Source organism: Erigeron canadensis, chromosome 7 (genome assembly GCF_010389155.1).
Source record: "Erigeron canadensis isolate Cc75 chromosome 7, C_canadensis_v1, whole genome shotgun sequence".
Lineage (NCBI taxonomy): Eukaryota > Viridiplantae > Streptophyta > Magnoliopsida > Asterales > Asteraceae > Erigeron > Erigeron canadensis.
The window spans coordinates 31,788,113-31,812,142 of record NC_057767.1 but is presented as its reverse complement, the minus strand read 5'-3'; the positions used below and the strand labels follow the sequence as shown (position 1 = coordinate 31,812,142).

At 33.3% G+C, this 24,030-nt stretch overlaps 1 protein-coding gene and 1 long non-coding RNA gene across 2 annotated transcripts; one reads left to right on the top strand and one right to left on the bottom strand.

Annotated features, from left to right (window-relative positions):
* Positions 1-9,956: 9,956 nt before the first annotated feature.
* Positions 9,957-10,738, top strand: LOC122606553. Its single transcript, XR_006324939.1, has 2 exons — positions 9,957-10,054; positions 10,511-10,738. It is a non-coding gene; the product is annotated as an uncharacterized LOC122606553 (long non-coding RNA).
* Positions 10,739-15,014: 4,276 nt separating this feature from the next.
* On the bottom strand, positions 15,015-18,052 carry LOC122609323 (probable disease resistance protein At4g27220). The gene is made up of 2 exons (XM_043782374.1): positions 15,152-18,052; positions 15,015-15,038 (listed from the first exon to the last, which is right to left on the bottom strand). Exons 1-2 carry the CDS (start codon positions 18,050-18,052, stop codon positions 15,015-15,017), a joined length of 2,925 nt encoding a protein of 974 aa, XP_043638309.1.
* Positions 18,053-24,030: the final 5,978 nt, after the last annotated feature.

Genomic DNA, 24,030 nt, shown 5'->3' with positions numbered 1-24,030 from the left:
CACCACCTGTGGTCACAACCACCACATTGGCGCCCCTAGAACCATCATCACCGAATCGCACGAACACAAAGACTCGTAGTAATATTGGTATCTATGTTTTTTTGTGAAAAGGTGTACTCGTGAATATCGAGAGGTGTATCATATTTTGTCTTAGCTAAGCCCATGCTAGAGAGTCCCTTGTAAAATATATCCATAATTTAAACTATCGATGAGAAAACGCTATCACAATGAGATCTGGAGGTGAAAACCCATCCAGACTCATCATAAGTGAAAATTAAATACTTTTACCTTTTTAGGATAGTGTTTTTGTGTGTTAATTGCCAAATTTATAATATACTAAAAACTTATATGCTTTTACCATTTTTTATGCATAAGGTACAACATTATCTACTTTATACTCTTTAATTGCATTTTACATTTTTACATGTTGAAAAAGTTAAAAATATATCCATTCTTTATGGTATTTTCTTTTTAATATATACTTAAAAAATAATATGATATGTACAAGTTCTTTAAACATGAAATATACAAGTTCTTATATTACATACTAACTTTTAACAATTTTGATTTTAACCTTTTAAAGTTTCTATCTTTTAACTTTCACGTCCCGTCAAAGTTTTTGTTTTCATTTTTTGTACACCAAACCTCTTGTTTATCAAGTTTGCATTAAACAACTTTCACACAGTTACGATTTTACTTTTAAACATTTGGTTTTTGATTATTTTAATCTGTTTTTCTTTTATATATATAACGTTTTCAATATATACTGTAATATTTTTTTATCATCGTCACGTCTTACATTCATGTAACATATAAAACATTAATATATTATTGTTTATATTTTTATACATCTTATTATTCTTTTACAATTTTTATATTGTTATTGCTACATGTTTAGTAGTCTTTCTCTAAGGTAAGTTTCTATCTTTTAACTTTTACACCACATCAAATTTTTCATTACATTTTCTTGACACTAAACTTTTGGGTTCTCATGTTTTTATCAAACAACTTTGACATGGTTACAGTTTTACCTTTAAACATTTGATTTTTGATTATGCTCATCCTTCTTTTTATATATACAATGTTGTTAATATATAACAATTTTCATCATCGTTATGTCTTACGTTGATGTAACATTTAAAGCATTAATATAGTTATTGGTTATGTGTCTATACATCTTATTATTTCTTTTTTTTAAAAAAACTTATTGTTATTACTACATACTCAGTAGTCTTCTTTAAAATTTATATTCGAATATTTAACGTAAATTTGAGTCCAAAATTTTATCGTGTAAAATACATATCGCGGCAACGCGCGGATATAAGTAACTAGTTATATACTGTAATATTTGATCCTTAACTGTCATAATCATTTGAAAAAGGACACTTCAATTTTCTCTAATATCAAAGCAGCCAAATACAATAAAATAGAAATCGCTGATGAATGTGCCTCAAGAATTTTTATATTATTCAGCTCCGATGGTTCAACGATTTGGACACATAAGACAAGATTCATCCATAAGATTATTCAACCCAAAACCACTATTACAATTGTTTTTTATCACTAATAACACTGATGCTCAAAGACTAAGCAAAAAAAAAAAACACTAAGGGTTGTATCTTAGACCCGTGCTTATAGGGGAGTCCTCCCTCCGTCCTCCATCTCCATGACGCAAGACACTATAGGCAGCGAGCGTCCATTTTGTTGCGTCCCTCGATCCAATCCTCACGAGGACTATTGAAGACGCGTGTGGTGGGACCAAAGCAGCGGATAGTTTGTTAATTCAAAGTTTTTTTTTTCCATTTGAAACGACTATTTTTTTTCCCTATTTAACCACATCAACTTATTCTCATTTTAACATACAACATTTTATCACATACCATTTCATTCATCAAACACCACCAAAATCATGTTTAATTCATCATCAAGTGACGATTTCAAATTTCTAAACTCCACCGTTACCCAAATAAACACCCTATTTAAACCGGAGATCGCAGGCGCCATTTTTGATGTTTGTAACGAAGATGAAGCAAACGATGTCGAGTTAAGTTCACGTGTACCTCGAACCAGAAGGGTTTTATCATGAGATCATGTCGGAGCTGCGGTGCGTTTATGGAATGATTACTTTTCTGATGCACCCACTTTCCCGGCCGATTATTTTCGAAGAAGATTTCGAATGCGCAAGCATATGTTTCTTCGTATATGCCAAGATTGTTAGACCTAAAAATGGTGTTAAAATGTAATATTTTATAGATGGAAGGGGCATTAGTGAAATCTTAGATTTATGGTATAAATACCCCCTTCCACACCTAATTTGTAAGACTTTTACCATTTCTTAATTAAAAACACACACATTCCACACATTTTCTCTCTAATCTTCATCCCTAACCTCCATACACACACAAACACCTTTTTAAACACAAACTCCATAAATTGCACAAATCTAGCTTAAATTTGTTTATAACATTTGGTATCAGAGCAAAATAACTACACGTTAACGATCCAGAGCGCAATTTCTTGCAATTTCTATCAATTTTTCATCAATATTCGAATTTTTATCCAAAACCGTTTTCTTCACTGTTCATCATTTGATCATCTCACAAATCACATAAAATCACAATTATTTGTTCACCAATAGATTCCCGATAGTTAAAAACATAATCCTCTCAAATTTCACGTTCTAATTCAATCCGAATTGCGAGTTTGAATTTTGAGATTTTTTGCTCAAAATTTGGGTTTTGAATCTGTTATGTTTTGAGGTAAATTGTGTTAATCGGATTGTTGCTAAGGTGAAAACAAACAGTTTGCAAGTGGTCTCATGTTCTAATCCCCAGAAAATCAAAAGTTATTGAAGTTTTAAGGTTCATCAATGGAGTTTTATGTTGAAACTGAACTATTGGAGAAGATGAAGTGAAATTAAAACGATCTAATTTAGATCGTTTCAGTTTTACATACTTCATATTTACTTCAATGATTGTAGCTTGTAAAACGATTCAATTTAGATCGTTTTGACAAGTGTGGTTGTGTTGTGAAGAATTGATTGTGGCTAACTGATCCTTTGGATTGGTTTTGGTCAATTCAATTTCTTGAAAATTCTGATAAGAAACCAAAACGATCTCTTTTAGATCGTTTTAGCTCTTTGATTCCAAAACGATCTAAATTAGATCGTTTCACCTACAAGTTTCCAAAACGATCTCTTTTTAGATCGTTCTACCTTTCATTCTTTTCAAGATCGTTTCACTTCCTAATTCCTTTTAGATCGTTTCATTTCCAATCCTAAAACGATCTTCATTTAGATCGTTTCAACCAAGATCATTCCAATTCAGAAAACACAAAAAAAAAAAAAAGTATTTTGGCGGGAAAAATAATTTTTGCCCATGATCTTAAAATGGCATGATTCATGGAGATTTGAAGTTTGTTAGCGTTCGAAAAATTTTCGGTCCATTTTTGTGCGTTTTCGACGCGGTTTCGGCGATATTTTTTTTGAAATTATCAAATTTTTCCTATGATCATGATATCCAAAGTTTACATGAAATTCCAAGTTTCATAAGAACATATTTCGACAGCAAAATTTGGAGGGAAACCTGAAATTCAAAAATTTTCAATTCTTAATTCTTCATTTCAATTTAAAACACAATATCATTTCATTTCTTTCCACCTTTGCTCAACAAAATGACAAGTCCAAGTATCTCAAATTCGGTCAAAAATGATTACGTCCTAAATTTTTGGTTAACTTCCTCACCCAAGACACCTACTTCATCTGAAATAAAACTTCATAAAGGTGGACTGTGCTCATGTTGTACGACTACTTTTTCGCAATCTGAAATAACTCCTTGTCAAGTAATGAAGTTAATGATTCATTCGATTGCAACTGAAAATGTAAAGTTTCAAGAGGAAGTAGTCACGTTACAAGTTGAGAATGTCAAACTGAAAGAACAGATTACCTACTTTCAAGCTGGGAATGTGAGGCTTAGAAGTGAGATAAAAGAACTTCGAGATGAAATTGGAAACCTTAAAGTTTGGAATGAAATTGACAAGCAAACTTTGAAGAAGAATGATGAGTTGATGTCACAAGTTTCATCCTTGGAAGCTCGTCTCTTGAAGGAAACAACTATTGCTTCAAAGATAAAGGCTGAAGTGTCAACAATTTCTTTGTCTGATTTGAGTTCTTAGGTTGAAAAACAACTTGAGAAGATTGAAAGTCGAATTGAATCTTTCAAGTCGAAGTCTCTTGATACAAAAGTTGAAGCTCTTCTGAAACAATCGAGTAGTTCTCCTGCTTACAAGATTGGTGATGTTCCAAAAACCCCCAACCGTAAAGTGTCTCAGTTTACCAACTATGCCTTGGAAAAGGATAGAAGGTACTCTCAGAAGACAAATATTGATGGAACAAAGACTCTCATTCCATTCTTATCATTTGAAGACAATACCAAGTTCATCTCTCAAGCAAAAGCTCAGTTGACAAAGACTGTGCCAAAGTCATTTTATAAGCCCAAGTCAACTGAGTCAAGGACATTCAAATATTCATTTTGGGAGCTATTTGATCTTGCACCAAAACCATTTGCAGTGCAAAAAGTGAATGTCTTTGCATCTCCACTGCGTCCACGAAAACTCAACTTTTCAACGACTTCGAGTTTTCACCCTCCATGGACTGCAGATTCTATTCGTCGAATCGATGACACTTTCCTTTGGAGTTTCAAGACTAAAACCATTGGGTCTACACTAAAATGGGTCCCAAAGGTTGTTGTTAAGTGATTCGATGAATATGGCTTATACACATGTCAGTGTATAACCCGGGCTAAAGATGTTGTTTATTGGACTACTACTTCATAATAGTTGATTCCCCAGCTTCGACTTCAAAGAAACATGATGAACATGTAGCCACACATTCATCATGAGGGGAAGAAAGAGAACAATGAAGTCGAACGACCTTAATGTCTTCTTGAAATTTGATGGGGAGAAACAAGAAAGTTCATCATTTGAGGGGAAGTAAGAAGATATGTTAATAAGGATGACCCCAAATTGATTCTTTGAAGAAAACTATCTCTAACGTGGTGGGTACGCCGCGGGTACACCCTATACATAAGCGTTGGTGGTACGCAAATATGACTGTTTGATCGAGGGGAAGTTTGTGATGAAGAAGAATGTTTGTCTAAATGCTTCAAAAGAGAGATTCATTAATCAAGGGGAAGTGTGACAAAGTTAAGATTGTCAAGAAGATGCTTTCATGTTCAAATCTAAAAGAGCCAAGATCAAGCTTCCGCAAAGTGTTTTAAAAACTCAAGAGCCAAATCCATTTTCCGCAGTGCATTTACTCTGAAAAGATTAGTTTCATGGAAGATCTTGAAGACAATGAGAAAGCTTCGAAGACATTCATCAACAAATTCGTATTTAAAGACGTTGAATTACATTTCAACACCAAGGGGAAGAATGTTAGACCTAAAAATGGTGTTAAAATGTAATATTTTATAGATGGAAGGGGCATTAGTGAAATCTTAGATTTATGGTATAAATACCCCCTTCCACACCTAATTTGTAAGACTTTTACCATTTCTTAATTAAAAACACACACATTCCACACATTTTCTCTCTAATCTTCATCCCTAACCTCCATACACACACAAACACCTTTTTAAACACAAACTCCATAAATTGCACAAATCTAGCTTAAATTTGTTTATAACAAAGATATACACAACTTTAGCGCCATCGAACCCCTACCTAAACATTTTTTGTTTTTCCAAAAAAGTCAAACCGATTGTACTGGTAGGGCTGGTTTCAACATTTTCAAAAAATGTACTTCCGCCATACGTCAATTGGCGTATGCTTCTAATGCCCACCAATTAGATGAGTACTTACATATGGGTCGTGCGACTTCAACCGAATGTTTACATAACTTTTGCAAGTGTGTTTATTATTTATATAACACTGAGTACTTGAGAAGGCCGACAGTCGAAGATGTTCAACGTTTGGTAAGTAAGCATGAACAGATTCATGGTTTTCCTGGTATGCTTGGTAGTATTGATTGTATGTATTGGGGTTGGAGAAACTGTTCGGTGGCTTGGCAAGGGCAGTACACACGAGGCGACAAAGGACATCCCACGATCATGCTCGAAGTTGTAGCTTCGTATGATTTGTGGATTTGGCATGCTTACTTTGGCCCTGCAGGTTCGAACAACGACATCAACTTCCTTAATGAATCAGATTTGTTCGATGATCTACTCCCAGATAGGGCCCCCGAAATGCAATATAGTATTAATGGCGAAGAGTTTACGAAGGGATATTATCTAGCTGATGGTATTTATCCTGAATGGGCCACACCAGTCAAGTCTTTTAAATGCCCGATGGACCCAAAGACTACAAAGTTCAAGCGCTACCAAGAGGCTGCAAGAAAGGATGTCGAACGGGCTTTCGGGGTGCTTCAAGGTCGTTGGGAAATCCTTAAACAAGATGCCCGCCCGTATTCGGTGAACAAGATAAAACGTATGATGTATGCTTGTGTCATTCTACACAACATGATTGTTCAAGACAACGGTAACGCAATTTCCGACCTTGAGGATGATTACTTGTCCGATCCAACTAATATGCCAAGACGTACGTGGGATGAAAGGGTAGCAATGCATATGCGAGTCGTCGGAGAGATAAGTGATGGAAGGACGCACCATCGACTTTGCAATGCCCTAGTGGAGCATGTTTGGCACCTTCCGGAAAATTACCGTCAACGGTGATTTTTTTTATTATAAGTACTTTCATAATTTTTAATTTTCTATTATTAGAATCGTAACTTTTTTTAATAAGTGTTGTAATGTTAGTTTTATAAGTGTTGCAATGTTTTATTTAATAATAAAAGTATTTATTTGAATGGTGTTTTGTTTATTAAAAAAATTAAAAAAATTTGATGCGTAGCGAAAAAGTCCTGAAGAAGCTTGTCTTATAGGCAGGGAAAGTCCTGGGGGAGTCCTATTGACGTGGCAGTCAGGACTCCCAAGGACTCTCCTCCTTATAAGGAGAGGCCTTATGATGGCTCAAGTATTGGCATTGTGAAAAATTTCAACTATGGCCAACACTGACTCTACCTTCCAATGATTACCACTGAAAAGAAATATACATAGATACAATAGTGTAGAATTGACATTGCTCCTGGACTCTGGAGCTAATGCGTAATGTGAATACGTTATCATATGCCTTGCTAGCCACAGGTGGAGAATGTCGGAGTGTAATACTTGGAGAGAAATAATCCCCATGAAAATGTTCTTTCATGTCGATGTAATCAAGTGAACTCCTGATGGACTTAAAGGAGTTCCTCCGAGTTAAACTTATTCCAAGCTTCCTGTCACCATATCGACTTGTTCATTTGTAAATGGACTGATATTGCCACCTATTAAGGTGCATATATGAAATAACATGAAAAAAAAATCTAAATTTACAGATATAGTGTATCTTACTGATAGATACATTTAAATTCAGTAAAACTAAACTTTAAAATGTAACATGTTGAGTGGTTGACATGAATTTAGCCTTTAATCACCCATGGATAAAGTTTATTATGGGTAAAGTTTAGGGCTAATTAGTTATAAAGGTATCTTATTTGTCCAAAAAATCTTTATTGAGTACTACCCTTTTTTGTGGTCTAAGATAGGTTCTAATGTTCAAAACACCGCCTAATATACTCATTAAAAATACTAGATGGTGGTTTTTGACTGGTTTTGGCAACTATACATGCCACATAGGCACATACACACCCATGTGTATTGTCGATAAGAAAAACATATTAAGCTTTTAATTTGTCAAAGTTATTATAGATATAAATTAGATTATTTTCCCGCGTAATACGCGAGATAAAGTTATTATGCTTTTAGTTATAAAAATGTGTTAGGTATATCGTTAGACCTATGTTTTAAGCATATATATCATTACCCATAAATAAAGCATGTATAAATATGATGAAATAAAATATATTTGTATCAAAGACGGTTGGTACGTATATGTACATTATATATTTATAATTTATACAATGATTATGATGATATAAAGTTAAATATAAATAATAATCTTGTTGAAAAATGAGCAAACTTTAATTTGAAAATGTTTTTATTATTATTGTAGATGCTTTAGATGATATTAAGATACATATATTTGTAATCTTCCTATAATGATGACTTCAAATAAAATATAGATAAAATATTTTATTTAGTTTAATAACAATATTATCAAAAAAATATATTATCTTTTTATTTATAAAAGAATTAAACATCAAATTATTAAGTTTAGTCTTATTATATTTATCTATCTCATCTAATAAAATAAAATAACAGAGCAATACAATAACCAAGGTCATAAATATTATCCCATCGGTCTTAAAACACAACAAAATACATTACAATAGCTAAGGTCATTATAACTATTCATCAGTCTCTAAATAAATGTTCATAATATATTATACATAATAATTATAAAAATATATTACAATGATATCATAGTTTAAAAAATTAAAAATAACTTAGTCTTTTGGTAGGTATAAAATAACATAGTTTTTCTAATATAAGAACAATAGTATGTTTTGTTTAATAGTAAAATATAATTAATTTTACTCATATATTTTAACATTATTGTAACATCCTAATATATTTAGGCCAATGAAAATTAACATTTATTATAGTTTTAACATTAAAATAGTTTCCTAGTATTTTATTTTTAGATATGGGGTTAATTTAGTTGGAACTTTAGCGGGTAACGGGGATTTTACCCACTTATTTTGTTTAGTTACGTGGCAAAGGAAGGAAAGACCAGGCCATTTATTCTTTGATGATTCATAGCTCCACCACTTGCATTACCATCACCTTGATTCTTCCTCTTTCTCAAGAATTTCTTGTGTGAATGATTCTTATTTATTTCTAACTAAATCAAATCCTTCAAGAAAATAACATAATAACAATAATCATAATCCTCAATTAAGGTATTTCAAGTGGGAGAATTGTGGGTGTTGTGTGTGTGTAGACATCTTCATAGGAGGAAGGAAGAAAACTTTGTAATTCCAATTCTTAATTCTTAAGGTAATAATTTCTTTTAACCTAGTTTGATTTTAATTTCAAGAATTAGGGTTCATGCAACTATTTTATTTGGAAATTGGGGGTTTTATTGAATTGAGTTAAATTGCTTCTATACAAGTTAGGGTTCTTGTAATTTAATCAAATTTAGGGTTTTATTTAGGTTGCATGATAGATTTTGATGGATACTAGTGAGAACAAGCTGGACAGATTATATCCCTGATCTTGAAACGAGTTTAACACCACTATGACAGAGTTTTCACTTGTTGAGTCCTAGAAAAAAAATGTACCTAAGTGTGTTAAGAAAATTATGCCACTGGAATGAGTTAAAAATACGAAGTAGAACTCCAGTTATGAATTTTTAAATTTAGTAGCGTCATGCTGATCTTTCAGCAAAAATGATTCTGTGTCAGTTTTTAAAGCGAGTAAAACTCACGTATTTGGGTCAAATCTTGTGTTGGTCACTGAAGATAAAATGTGTTAAAATGTGTTAAGTAGAAGTGGCCACTGGAATGAGGTCAAAATATTGTGTAGAACTCAAGTTATGGTCATTTGAAGTCAGTAAGGTCAAAGCTGTTTAACAGCAGCAGTTTTGGTTTTTAAAACGACTAGAAGTCACCTTTGAAGGACAATTCACGTATTGGTCACTAAAGATAAAAGGTAGGTATATGTGTCATGTAAATTTGGCCACTGGAATCATGTTAAAAGAGTAAGTAGAACTTGAGTTACACTCATTTGAAGGCAGCTTGGTCAAATGATGAAAATGGTACTTTTTGTATGAAAGTGAGCTGACCATATGAAAATAATTTAAGAGATACATGTTATGTGAACTAACCCAAGATTAATATAAGAGTGTAAATGATGGGTTGGGTGTTGGAATGCTAGTGATTATGGCTATGTGACCTTATACGTGATGAATGACCATATGTGTGTTTTTAATGTGAATTGATAGGTTGATTGCAAATACGTTGTTTTATGGTCATCTTGCAATTGTGGTCGCAAATAAGGTGAGTGTATATGCATATAATCATATTCTTGTTATTTGAGGTTATAGGTGGGTAAATTCCTATGACCCATAGTTGATTGTTTGTAAGAACTAGTAGGTGGGTAAATTCCTACTAGTCATGTTGTTGTAAGAGCTAGTAGGTGGGTAAATTTCCTACTAGCCAAAATATCCATGGCCATGTTGAAAATGATTGTGTGAGCTAGTAGGTGGGTAAATTCCTACTAGCCAAATTGTTTATGAGAGCTAGTAGGTGGATAAATTCTTACTAGCCAAATTGTTGATTACGACTAGAAGGTGGGTAACGTCCTACTAGTATTATGAATGATATGAATGAGATGACTATCAATTGATATGCTATAATTGATGCACTTTTGTATGGTAACTTGTTTATGATTGTATGTGTATGCATTCACTAAGCGTTTAGCTTATTCTTTTTAGTTGTTTACTCTTTTTATAGGTTGTCCCGGGTGCGGAAGAAAGTTAAGTAATGTAAAGATTGAAGTTAAAGTTGCTTTATGGATATTGGTTGCTTTAGCTAAATGCGGATAATGGTAACGTTGATAGGACCCGTAGAGACCCCTTTGAACTATGGCTCATGATACATTGATTGGTTACTTCTATCGAGTCATTTTGTATTAGAAATGTGTTGGATTGTGTTTGAAATGTACCTTTGGAAAACTCTTAATCCGTAACAGCTTTTGACGATGATTTTACAAATGGGTCATGCCGAAGTTTCTAATTTTTGTATGTTGTCCTTTATAATGAGTTTTGGGTATAGATATTTGATTGAACTCATAAATGTTATGGTCTAAAGTTTGGAATTGAGTTTGAAAGGGTGCAAGTCGTGAAAAGTGTCAAAATCGGGTTTTGATAAATCTGGGCTGAATTTTCCCACTGCGCCGCAGTGGGATATTGTTTAATAAAAAAAAATCATTTAAAATGGTCGAGTCGAGTTTGGTCCTTACAATTATGTAAAATTCAGATAATTATAGTGTATTAAGAATTTCCGTTAAGATGAATTTAGCTCCCCTGCTGTTTTTACTAACGATTATAGTAAACATCGTGGTTCCATTGAATTTGTTTTGTTTATTTATTAATCGTAATTATTTGATAGATTTGTACAATCTTCATCATAGACCTATAAATATGTAGATCAGAAAAATAACCAGAGTACACTGTGAGCAATAAAAAGAAAAAAAAGTTCGTATCTGAATGTAATCTAAAAAAATGTTTATTTTTGAATGCTATTGCATCATGAGCTATCATAATCTTAATCTTAATCTTAATATATTAAAAGGTAACTGACCTAATCTTAATTGACGAATCATAGCCCTTAATTTCTCAAAATTAATTAAATCAACACATGCCTACATTTAATTAGACTTTTTGGCTTGTATCACCAATTTACACTTTAACCCAATTTAAAAATAATTAATATATATTTTTTTGATTTTTTATCACCAATTTACACTTTAACTCAACTTATAAATAATTAATTTACATGTTTTGATTTTTTATCACCAATTTGCACTTTGACACAAATTAAAAATAAATAATGCTTTATTGCATAATATTTATCTAATAATAAAATATAACTAAGAGTTAGAGAGATTACAACATTTGGAATAAATGATTAATATGAATTAATAGTTGTTCTTGAGAATTATGGCTAACGAAAAAAATTAATATTTTTGCAAAACGTCAATGAAAACTTGGGCAATTGTGTAATTAAGGTTAGAATATTGCTTCTCTAGATAAAGTTTGTATAAAAAACTTTTTGCTACATCTTCTAGCTTTGATATTATTTAATATTCAGTATTTACATTTGAATATCTCAGTATTTTATAAGTATTTTTACATTTTAACGTATAAGTATATTTTTGTTCCATATACTATTATAGTGATAATGTTGTAAAATTCGTGTATTTGACACATGTTTAAAATCTATAATATACAGATTAGATATATTGCATTACATATTAAAAATATTATAACTATATATATAACTTATTATTTTGCATTATGCATTAAATATAGTTACAGTTTTGGTATATAGATATTGCTATATAGTTGAAAGCATCTAATTTTCAAAAGAAAAAAAAAAATATATATATATATATATATAGTTGAAAGCATCTGATATGATATTTGCAATAAATCATCATGTTTGTAGATTGAACATCTATTGGATATGTAATTTTATAAATAAATTAATAATAAAGTGGGAATGTAAATCGTTAGATATATTTAGCCGTAATTATATATTTTTTAAGATTACATTACTCGCATATAATTAGTTAATTACTTGCGATTTAAGATAATAATAATAATAGTAAATTGTAAATATATATAGATAATCTAAAAAAGGTAAATGAGATCATTAGTAAATGGACTGATTAGTAAATGGACTTGTTCCAAGCTTATTCTAAGCTTATTCCTCCGAGTTAAACTTATTTCAAGCTTCCTGTCACCATATCGACTTGTTCATTAGTAAATGGACTGATATTGCCACCTATTAAGGTGCATATATGAAATAACATGGAAAAAAAAATCTAAATTTACAGATATAGTGTATCTTACTGATAGATACATTTAAATTCAGTAAAACTAAACTTTAAAATGTAACACGTTGAGTGGTTGACATGAATTTAGCCTTTAATCACCCATGGGTAAAGTTTATTATGGGTAAAGTTTAGGGCTAATTAGTTATAAAGGTATCTTATTGGTCTAAAAAATCTTTATTGAGTACTATCCTTTTTTGTGGTCTAAGATAGGTTCTAATGTTCAAAACACCGCCTAATATACTCATTAAAAATACAGGATGGTGGTTTTTGACTGGTTTTGGCAACCATAAATGCCACATAGGCACATACACACCCATGTGTATTGTCGATAAGAAAAACATATTAAGTTTTTAATTTGTCAAAGTTATTATAGATATAGATAAAGTGTAGTTGGCCACATCCAATCTCCGTTCAAACCGGTCCATGTCCCTGCTTGGTGAAATAATGAAGAACCGAAATACAAAGCATACATTATATCAACAATCAACGTCACCTTATTCTTCATCAATCAATCATTGATAATAAAGCTTCAGATGTAATGGATGGATCTTATGGTGGCGGTGATGGGATGGGCGGATCTTGATGGTGGCGGTGATGAGATGGCCGGATGTTGATGGTGGAGGTAATGAAATGGCCGGATCTTGATGGTGGCGGTGATAGGTGGCCATATCACAATCTCAATATTTTTTTCCCGGAAATGGTGGCGGCGGTTATCGAGGCGGTGACGGTGGTCATGGACACACTAACAGGAACGGATGAGATGGCGGAACATACAAATTGTAGTGTGGATAAAAGAACGCGTAAATTTTCACCTTTTCCTGCTGCCCAATAGTATCCAAAGCTCCACCAATTCTCTGAGATGACCATCACATAAATCATAGTGGGCAGAGGTAGCAATTTTAACCCAATTATTAATGAACGGATCAATTCAAGTTATGTTTTATCTTTCACGGGTTAAGGTAAAATGCATCGGATTGGCTTAAAAAGAAAATCGGTCAAACCGCCAACTTCCTAAATCACCTTATTCCCTAAATTGATTTATACTTGAAATACTATAACTTCTGTAATCATTTTGACCACTTACTACTTATGAGAAGAAATTTAAAATATGTATTGGGTCAGCCAACCCTGCCTCCTTTGACCCATTAACCAACCCGCCCATTTTGCAACCTTCAATACCATAAAAAAAAAAAAAAAAGAGTAACAATTAACATGCTACTTCATCTTACTTTAATACTCTTGGAGGTGAAAATAACTGAAATTTAGTATAAAGAAAGACAAAAAGAAGAGATGAAATGAAAATTTACATGCTGCTGTTCCTGTTCTGTTTGAGATTGAAGATCCCACCAATTCTTTTCAGCCAATGCTGTAGCATATGCACAGAAAGCTCAATTACGAGTATAACTTAAGATTTTCCTATCCGAGACCAGGTGAAACATGAAAATAGATAAAGCATGAAATGTTGCATAATCACATACCGCATGCTCCTGAGTGCGTTCCTCTCTTTCAAGTCCTGCTCTTCGTCTTTTCTCAGTTACACCTTGAACTTCTTGGAATTTATCAGATTCGGGAGTAGCTTTTGGGATAACAAAGTTTTAGCAGTTTCTAACACAAGATAACTCGTCATAAGTTATCTCAAAATAAGCTTAAATCAGAACATACCTCAAAAATTGAGCTACTGCCTACTGGTACTGGAAAATGCTTTTCTCATGTTCAAGGATACACCAGCATTTAAAGTTCTGTAAGACCCTCCTGGTCCTTGTTTATTGTGAGATAATGTATCAGACGAAAAGTCCTACATTGTAATAGAACATTTTCCGGGATATTAACAAAGAAAATATCCACATCACTAGAGGAGGTTATTTAGACTTATGGAAAATGATAATGACAGCCCTAAGGGTTGTCATTAACAACTTATTACATGCATAAAAAATAGTACTTTATATATAAATAACCGCTCCCTGAATTTTCGCAAAACAAAGTACAAATTTTAATGCATCAAATTAACTAATACTGACAGCCTTAAGGGCTGTCATTAACAAAACTCTAGACTTATTTACTTATGAATATGTAGATTCGGTGTTAAGTCAAAAGGGTAAAATTACGGGAATACACAGATGAAAAAAGAATGGGTCTGAACTGGTTTCGAAAACTGCTAAAGATGTCTTTTTAATTCATAAAACCTCCTAACTGGCATTATAAAAAACTGGTAGTTTATAATCGAAATACTTACTATGATTTAAAAAGAAAAACAAACTGAAAAATCATGTTACTAAAACGGGACATAGAAACCTTCAGTCTTCCCAATAAAAAATCAACCTAAAAGCCGAAAAATTGTATTCATTCTTATTGTCTTCCATCGCTTTATCATCTTCTTCCTCTTAGCTGTGTTGTTTGTCAGTTATGAAGTTCCGCTTGTTGCTAAAAAGTATAACAAATATAATAAAAAAACTCAACAAGACATGAATGTCAAGTAATTCCAGTAATTGTATACAACTTTGCATTTAATTAATCAGAGAAGTTAATTTTATTACCTTAGCTCTTGTGTAAGTCTCGTACCAGTTTGCCACAAAATCATTGATGCCATTAGGTCCATCCGGTATGTTTTTGAGGTTGGGTGTTTCATGGATTCCAGGTCCCCATATCTCGAAGTTTAGACAACCAAAGAATGCAATACCCGCCAACGAAGGATACTTGATGCGACAGTTCTCACTCCCTGAGTAAAAGCTCCTGAGTCTCGTTAAACCGGTAAGGTATATCTCGGCAAGGGAAGGAAATATAGTAATAATTCCAGATTCATCATCTCCACCTTCACCAACCCAAATCACTTCCTCTAAAAGATCACAGCCATTAATATTTAATCTCTTGAGATTGACAAGGCCTTGTGCTACACTCACTGTGAATACTCTCTCTAGCTCATGACATGCTCCAATGGAAAGAGTAACTAGGTTAGTAAGACTTATATATTTATCAGGACAATTCCATAACACCTTCAATTTATTTAAACTACACAATTTAAGGTGTTTTAGCTCCTTGAAAACCTTTTCCCCTGTTTTCCCTTCACCCCCATCCCACCTTGTAACATCACCCACTAGGAATGAGACATTGGAGCAATTATTCAACTTAATTTGCTCTAACTTATTAAAACCTTCATCATACAGGGTCAGCATAATATTATTTATGCTTTCAGTTCCATTTAGAATTGTAATAGGAAGACTTCCCTCAATCAATTTCGTTAACCACTTCGCTAATGGAATCCTAATATGAACTCTTGAGAGAACCAGGTAACGACCCGACCACATGGTGTTATAGATGTTCAAAGTATGTCGATCGTATTCTCCTATTTGAATCATAAATTTTTTCAACTTTTCAGAATTGAAACCTTCTCCTTCAGCAGGAATATCATCAATACTTGAAACTGTAAAGTCCAAGGATGTGAGCTTCGACAAGCTCATTATCTCAACAATACAATCAGAAGCTCCTACGAACTTCAACATAAATTCAATGCATAACTCTTCCAATCTCCAGAGCCTTGATATAACACCTTGTGTTATGCGAAATAGATCCTTACAACCAATAACTTGAAGCACCCTCAAGTTGACTAATTGAGCAATCTCTTTAGGAATTTCAGTGATTCCAGTTTCATTTAGAATCAGAATCTCAAGGTTTCGTAACGCCCCAAGTACCAAAATTTCGTGCAGAGATTTAATTCCCCGAAGATCGAGCACATGAAGTTCTGTGAGTAGTTGAAATGAGTGTGGCAATGATGAGATTTTAGTCCATGAGATATCTAAAATCCTTACCTTTTTAATGCACCGAATGAATTCATCAGATATCATTGACAAATCATGATTGAAACATATAGCGAATACTTGAAGGTTTGGTAAATGAACCTCATAATCAGGAAGCTTGTTGATGTTATTGTTGACGAGGGAGATTCCCACGTAGCTTTCTAAGCTGTTGTTTCTTGGTAGCCATTCAGTTAAACCTTGCCGATCTTTCACCAGAAATTTGTTATTGCTTTGAGATGCAATTAACAATGCCACATCACGGACAACATCATGCATTTTGGTAAAGCCTTCCCCCAATTCGCTTTTTAATAACAAGCCACAAGACGTGAGGATGTTCACTGCATTTCGAACCCTATCTCTTGCATCCTCCATGCTCTCAAGGTCATCAAACTTTTCTAAACCTACCCCATAAATCGCCATGTCTTCAAATGATATATTATGGTCTTCACCAAACAAAGTACATAACAAGAAGCACGACTTGGCTTCTTCAATTTCAAGGTAGTCATAGCTTAGCTTCAAACGAGTAAATGCTTTCCGTATATCTGGATTGATTTCTATTGGTGCATGTTTTTTTAGCCGAGAAAGAGCTGAGCTCCATATATCGATGTTTTTGTTTTTCAAAGCATTTCCTACAGCTTGGATGAGCAGTGGCAATCCACCACACTCTTCAGCTACCATCATTGCAACTAGTTTCAAATCGACATCGCTCTCCACTTTTTCGCCAACCACACCTTTGAAAAGAATCCATGCCTCCGCTGTTGGCAAAGCGTTGACACAAATTTTTCTCTGAACATTCATGCTGTCGCACACACTCTCGTTTCTAGATGTCAACAAAATCTTGCAATTCTTGTGGTTATTCCCAAATGGAATACACAATTCTTGTAGATCAAGTGTCTCCCAAACATCATCTAATATGATTAGAATCTTGTCCCTTCTCATTATTCGTTTCGTTGCTTCTCCGATATCCTTTTGAATCTTCCCAACATCTATGTTTTGTGAGACGGTTGTAAAAGCAACATCAGCAAACAGCTTATTATTTTTTACTATTGTCGCAACTTCCATTGCAAGTGTGGTTTTTCCAACACCTCCCAACCCATAGATTCCAGTAATTTGTATGGTCTCATCTTCAAGAGACTTAATGATGTCCCCCAAAGCTGAATCATGGGTATGAAGGCCAGAAAGATCTTTGTTTTGATAAACATCTAGTGGTCCAGGTGCACGTGTTTCAACAGAGACACCACTTTTATAGGCGCTGCCACGTTCTTGGAGCAGCAGTAGAGGAGGAGCAATCTGAGTTGCAGTCTTACCGTAACGATGAAGAGTTTTCCAATTACCACACAAACCTATTTTGCAGCACGTCTTCTTGGCATTAGCTTCTTTTTCAAGAAACTCGTTTGCCTTGGATAGTTCAGTGTCTGCCTCCTTCACCCAGTCTTCCACTCCGTACTTGAGTTTATCTCCTTTGCTGATGGCTATATATACTAGTTCTTGAACCTCCCCCCTCGTGACTTCGAGATTTTTAGCATCACGTCTTAAGTTTTCAACATATTCTTTGTAATTCCATAAATAACCAATCTCTTTTTTAGCCACAACAAACAATGAGTCCACTACTTTTTCAGCAACTGCAGTACCAATCTCTGCCATTTCAGATTCTTTTTTTCTTGTAGGGGGTGGGATAAACAAGTGACAGATGATGAAGATATATAGAAAGATGAACGTGCAGTTTGAATTGAAGGGAATATTAAATCAATTTGTTGATGGTGTTTCAGATGATAAAAATGAAAACTACAGTAACAAAATGAGGATCAAACAAAAGCGTAGTTCTGATCCAGACTCTTTAAGTTTGTGGTTATGAATTGATGATGATTTAAGGAGCAAATTAAGATTGTTTATTGATTAAGAAGAAAGAAGAATGGTTGCTAAATGTGTTAAAACCAAGTGAAAAAGTTTTTGTTATTGTTTATTACTGTACTTAGTAGTAGTGGGGGTGACAAAAACATGTGGTTTTCATAGATTAAGACACTAATCCGTCATTAAATTTATTTAAACAACACGCTCCCCTCTCCAAATACTTTTTTTCACATATCGAGACGAATCAGTCTTCAACTTCAAGACGAGCGCATGTGAATTTCTATCCCAGATTTTTACTAGATTAGATTATGTTATTATACTCCACTATGTAAGAAAATTCCTCAGTGAAATGGGAGAATTGGAGACAATTTCATGTTACTGCTGTTGTTACTTTTAGTTTTGGATAATGACCCCTACAGTTATATACATTTTTTCCCTACATTATATAACTGTAATGTAACAATCATATAATGCATATATTTTTGTGTATGGCAAAAAGATGTTGTGTAGGGATCACCTCCTTTTATTTTTTTGGTCTTTGTTTTTGTTTTTTATGTTTGGCTCGTGTTGTATCTGTTAACTTGGAGGCTTCTGTATTTTATTTCTATTCTACCACCTTGCTACGTGATTAACAATATATTCCATTGGTCGTTAAAAAAGAATTTAAAATTTGTGGTTATGAATTGATGATAATTAAGAATCAAATTAAGATTGTTTATTGATTAAGAAGAAAAATCAGAGTTGAGTGTTTAGCTAGTGTGAAAGGTGCAGGAAACATAAGTTTTGGCATATAATTATATGGCGGGGGGTAGTGACAAAGCGCATGTGATTTTCAAACATCAAGACCAATCTGTTATGAGTGTTAAATTTATTTTATTTAAAACAAAACGCCCCTCTCCCCACATACTTTTACACAGATCAAGAGGAGCGCATGGGAATTAAGAACTTCCTCAGTGACATGGCAAAATTGGAGATCCCGCCAATTCTTTTCAGCCAGTGCTGTAGCATATGAACAGATGAAAGCTCAGATATGTAACTTAAGATTTGCCTATCCCAGAGCAGGTGACGCACGAAAGAAAATAGAGCATGAAAGTTTTGCATGATCACTTACCGCGCTGACCTCTTTCTTGCCTTGCTCTTCGTCTTTCCTCAGTTACACCTTGAACGTCTCGGAATTAGTCAGATTTTGGTAAAACATAGTTTTAGCAAAATAAACTTAAATAAAAACATAAGTTATGCATACTAGTTAAAGTTCTGAGACCCTTCTTCTGGTCCTCGCTTATTGTAAGATAATGTATCAGATGGAAAGTCATAAATCGGAATAAAACATTTTCCCGGATATTAACAAACGAATATCCACAACACTAGAAAAGTTCATTTAGACTTATTTACTTATAAAATATATATATATTTGGTAATAAATTAAAAGGGTAATGTAAGCGTAAAAAACAGATGTAAAAGGAATGGGTCGAACAGGTCAAAACTCAAAGTCAACAGCTGCTAAATATGCATGCATGTCTTTTGAATGCATTAAACCTCCTAACTAGCTTTATTAAAAACTGGTACCTTATTATCGAAATTTAGCATACCTTTCTTTGACATCTGACACGCGTTTTATTTATGAACGGTAATTCTTTGACTTTTGGACAGACTGTTATGGGCCAATGACCCGACCTGAACGTAGGTTTTGGGCTTTTGGCCTTCTACACTACACACCCATTTGGCCACCTATACATATTCAGCTTTGACACCATTTACAGCTTTTTCTGGATTTTGAACGGAACGAACCTCTTTTTGGTTCTAAAATATGACTTCTTATTGAAGGAGGGGGTCATGTAGGTGGTGGAGCTTTAGTGTGAACAGAGGTATCTCTGACACAGTGAGCCTGCGGATTACATTGTTTATGGGAATCCAAAGGGGAACGAGAGGTTAGCAAATATCAATTTGAAAAGAGAGACACAATTATTTTTAAAGGCGTGTTCTGAACTTCTGATCCCTTTGAATTGCAAAGAACATGTTCATTAGTTTCTGTGATAGTTATGTGGGCACATTTGTGAACTTAGTTTTAATATGCAATCTCTAAATTATATATGCTATATGATTATGCAAGTTTCCAAAAAAGGTTGTTTCTGGAGCCGTTGAACCATCCATCAATCAAAACTATATTTCTTGGTTGGTAAGTGACTATGTAATGTTATTTGCATAAATATCTCATTGACGATTTATTTTGTTGTTATTTATATTCTATGCTATCTTCATTGATTAGTTAAAGGTTGTGTATATTGGTTTTATGCAGAAGATGGGGAAACAAATAGTTGTCTTTTTAAATTATGATGGTACATTGCCACCCATTGTGAGTGACCTTAAAAAAAACCTTCATGTGTGATCAGGTACTTACAACACAATATCTTTTTTTCTTCATGCATAAAAAGCTAGAGGGCACAATATGATTGCTTTGGGTAATAAGTTTTTAGGAAAGATAAGACAGTTCTAGCAACAAAGGTATTTAAACCATTGGTTTCAAAGTCCTCATTGTCTTATACTTTTATCGTTTAGTTTATGAAAATGCGTGCAACTGTACGTAAGTGATGTTTGAAATTGTTTTCCAACCGCCGTTATCAATAGCAGGAGCCGCAACAAGCCTATTAGTAATCTCATATTCATGTTTTCTGCATTTGTGGTGCAATAATTCTACCATAAGTATTTGTCTCAATTCAACAAGTTTTAGTATTTGTGAAGTTAAATACATTGTGCTACTCAGAGCCATGGGATGCATATCATCAGACCAGCGGTAAAAAACTAAAAGCTAAATCTTATGATAAAATTTATCAAGAGATAAGCTTTCATAATGAGGTATATATTCATATGCTTTTTTTTTTTTAATATATTACGAGTATATAAATAAGTGGACCTGGCAACATGCTAGCTAGGTTTGGTTGTCAGCCCTCGACTTTAGTTTCTGGCCCCATGTATAGTGAAGATAGCAAATAGGTTGGTTAGGTATATGAACTGGTACCATAGGCACTTTGACGGCGAAAGAGGCGAAAAAAGCAATCCATAGAAAGATTTGGCGCCGCTCACTAAATTCTGTTGTGTGAAAACAAGTATTGTTCATGGTATGACCAAAACTACACAGGTCAGGTTATTTTTTAACCCTAAACACTTATAAATTGAGTGGTGGTGACTAATTTTGAAAAATTGTTAGGTTTCAAATATTACTAAAGTTGCAAAGCTTGTGAAGAGATGGAAATGTGATTCATTGGAAAATTGATAAGGTGGTGGTGCAATTACTTTGTGCAGGTGTATGTGCAGGTCTTATGGCTACTACTCGACCATAATGATAGGCACGTATTTAAATACAAATGCTTCCATTAGATGTATATGTTTTGTTTGTGTATACCAATGAAGGTATGGTATTTTATAGACTATCGGGAAAGATTTTATTGATATTGTGTAATCAGAATATACATGATGGGTATGTACATCAGTGTGAAAGTAGAAATTTTAAAATTTGTAAAGTTTTGTTGGTGGTTAATAAAATTGAGGTACCGACCTCTAAAAATTTTATTTTTACTAAAGTGGTGCATCTAAAACTTACATGTTTTGTTAATAAATTCACATGCTGATATTGTATAGATTGGCACGTATAGATTGTTGATAATGAGACAATCAGCGTCACTGGAAAGATGATGAAGGTTGTTTCTAGCCGACCCTCTTATGTTTCCATGGGATGAACTCAGTTCTAACATTGTTATCGAGGTATCGTATGTCCCATCTTACTTTGTTCGTACATTGTATACAATATTATTTAAAACGAGTCAGTCAAAATGATTATTCTTAAATTGGGTTGGAATGGTTATAGATTAAAACATAGACCTCATTTACTTTTGTGAAAATTCACATGGTGAATGTAGTGTTCAAGCGGAAGCAGCTATGTTAGAAGGTAAAAAGCAGCAAGAGACCTATCAATTTGTGCTACATATTTCATCATTTTTTTCAAGTCAGCCAATTTTATTAAACTATAATGTTGTTTGGTTCGATATTTGCTAAGCTTTTATTGCGAAGTACAACTTAATAACTACTCTGTATCCACATGCAGATGACAATGGCCAGTGCCGTCCCTGAGTGTTTACAGACCTCGAACGAGTTAGAAAAAAGACCCATAAGTTAGACTTTATATTACTAATTTTATTGAGGTTATTAAGTTGTCGAGTATGAATATATAGAGGTTCTATCTACATAAACTATTTTTATAAAATGATGAAAAAAGTTATAGTATATTAATAAACATAACAAAAGTTATTCTCAATGACATGCGTAAAAATTTAAAAATAATATTAAAAAAGAGATTTAGTAGAATACATATTTCATCACTTTGTAGTTTTATGAGGATTATTAAGATAATCTTTAAAAATATATATCATTTTATAAGTTATATTTAACAGAACAAAAAAATATTACAGTTCAATATATTCATTATATAAGTTGGATATACTTATACACTCTATATATTAGATCAAAAGATGTAATAGCATTTTATATTGTTACTTTATTAAAGAGTAGTCTAGGTCTACAAGGATATTAGAATAGCTTGTGACTATATTCCAAGATTGAAATATATAACTTTTTTCATCCGTAAAAAGGTGTGTAAGTGGGCTTTTTTATGTAAGTTAAATTATATGGTTTAGTTTTTGGTTAATTGTTATAATTTGTAATGAGCTAAGTTAATTACATATATATTATAAAAAAAAAAAATCGGGCCCCCTAAAAAATTGGGCCTCGACCCGTCGTCCACTTTGTCCACCTCTATAACCGGCCTTGACAATGGCAATGAACCAGCGCATGTTGACAAGAACTACATACGCGTGTTGAGATATGGGTCGTGTTCCAAAGGGTTAGGTCTTTTAAAATGATAGGCTTTATTAAGGTTCAATTATGAAACCTTAGTTCTCTTATGAGGTATAAAATTGAGAGTATAACTTATGTGAGACTTGTGAACAAGTTTGCTGTTCTTGAGATGTGAAATCATCGTGCTTGGCTATATTTTATTTACCTATTGTCCAGTTAAAGCAAGCTTCTTTTTTAAATCATTGATGTTTTAGATTTATATTGAGTTTCACTAATCATTAGATATATGTTTATGAATATATGTTTACATTAATAATCACACCTGCTACCGCCACCATTGTTGCTATCACCGTCACCCGTCGTCGTTAACGCCGCTGCATCGCGCGGGCACCCTTCTAGTAAATATTTAGAACGGTATTAATTCAAAGAGTTAAATAAGTTGAAAAAACAGAAAAAAAGAAAAAAGGAATGGGTCGAAACTCGAAAGGTTACCACTTTTAAAAAAGATTCAAAGTCATTATCATTCTTTTGTTGGTTCATTCTCAAAACATCCTATCTCGAGCTTCTATATATGGCGGCTGTGTTTCTAGCCTCGTAAGCAATCCTTTCTATAACAGCGGGTAACGCTCTACACTCACATGCATCATCTTCAACATCCGAGGTGCTGCTCCCTCACCGTCACAGAAATCAACTTTTCATCTTGTTGTTAATTAAAGGTCTATTGCTTTCTTATGTTTTATATTGTTTGCGATATCGCATCCATGATAGAGTTTCTTATGTTAAAGGTCGATTGCTTTCTTATGTTTTATAATATTTTTTTTAATTGTGGTACATGTTAAAGTGGTTCTAGCTAAGGTTTCTGGCAGTTAACTTGATCTTAAAAAAACAGTTCAAATTTAGAGGCGGCACTCAATGATCGTAAA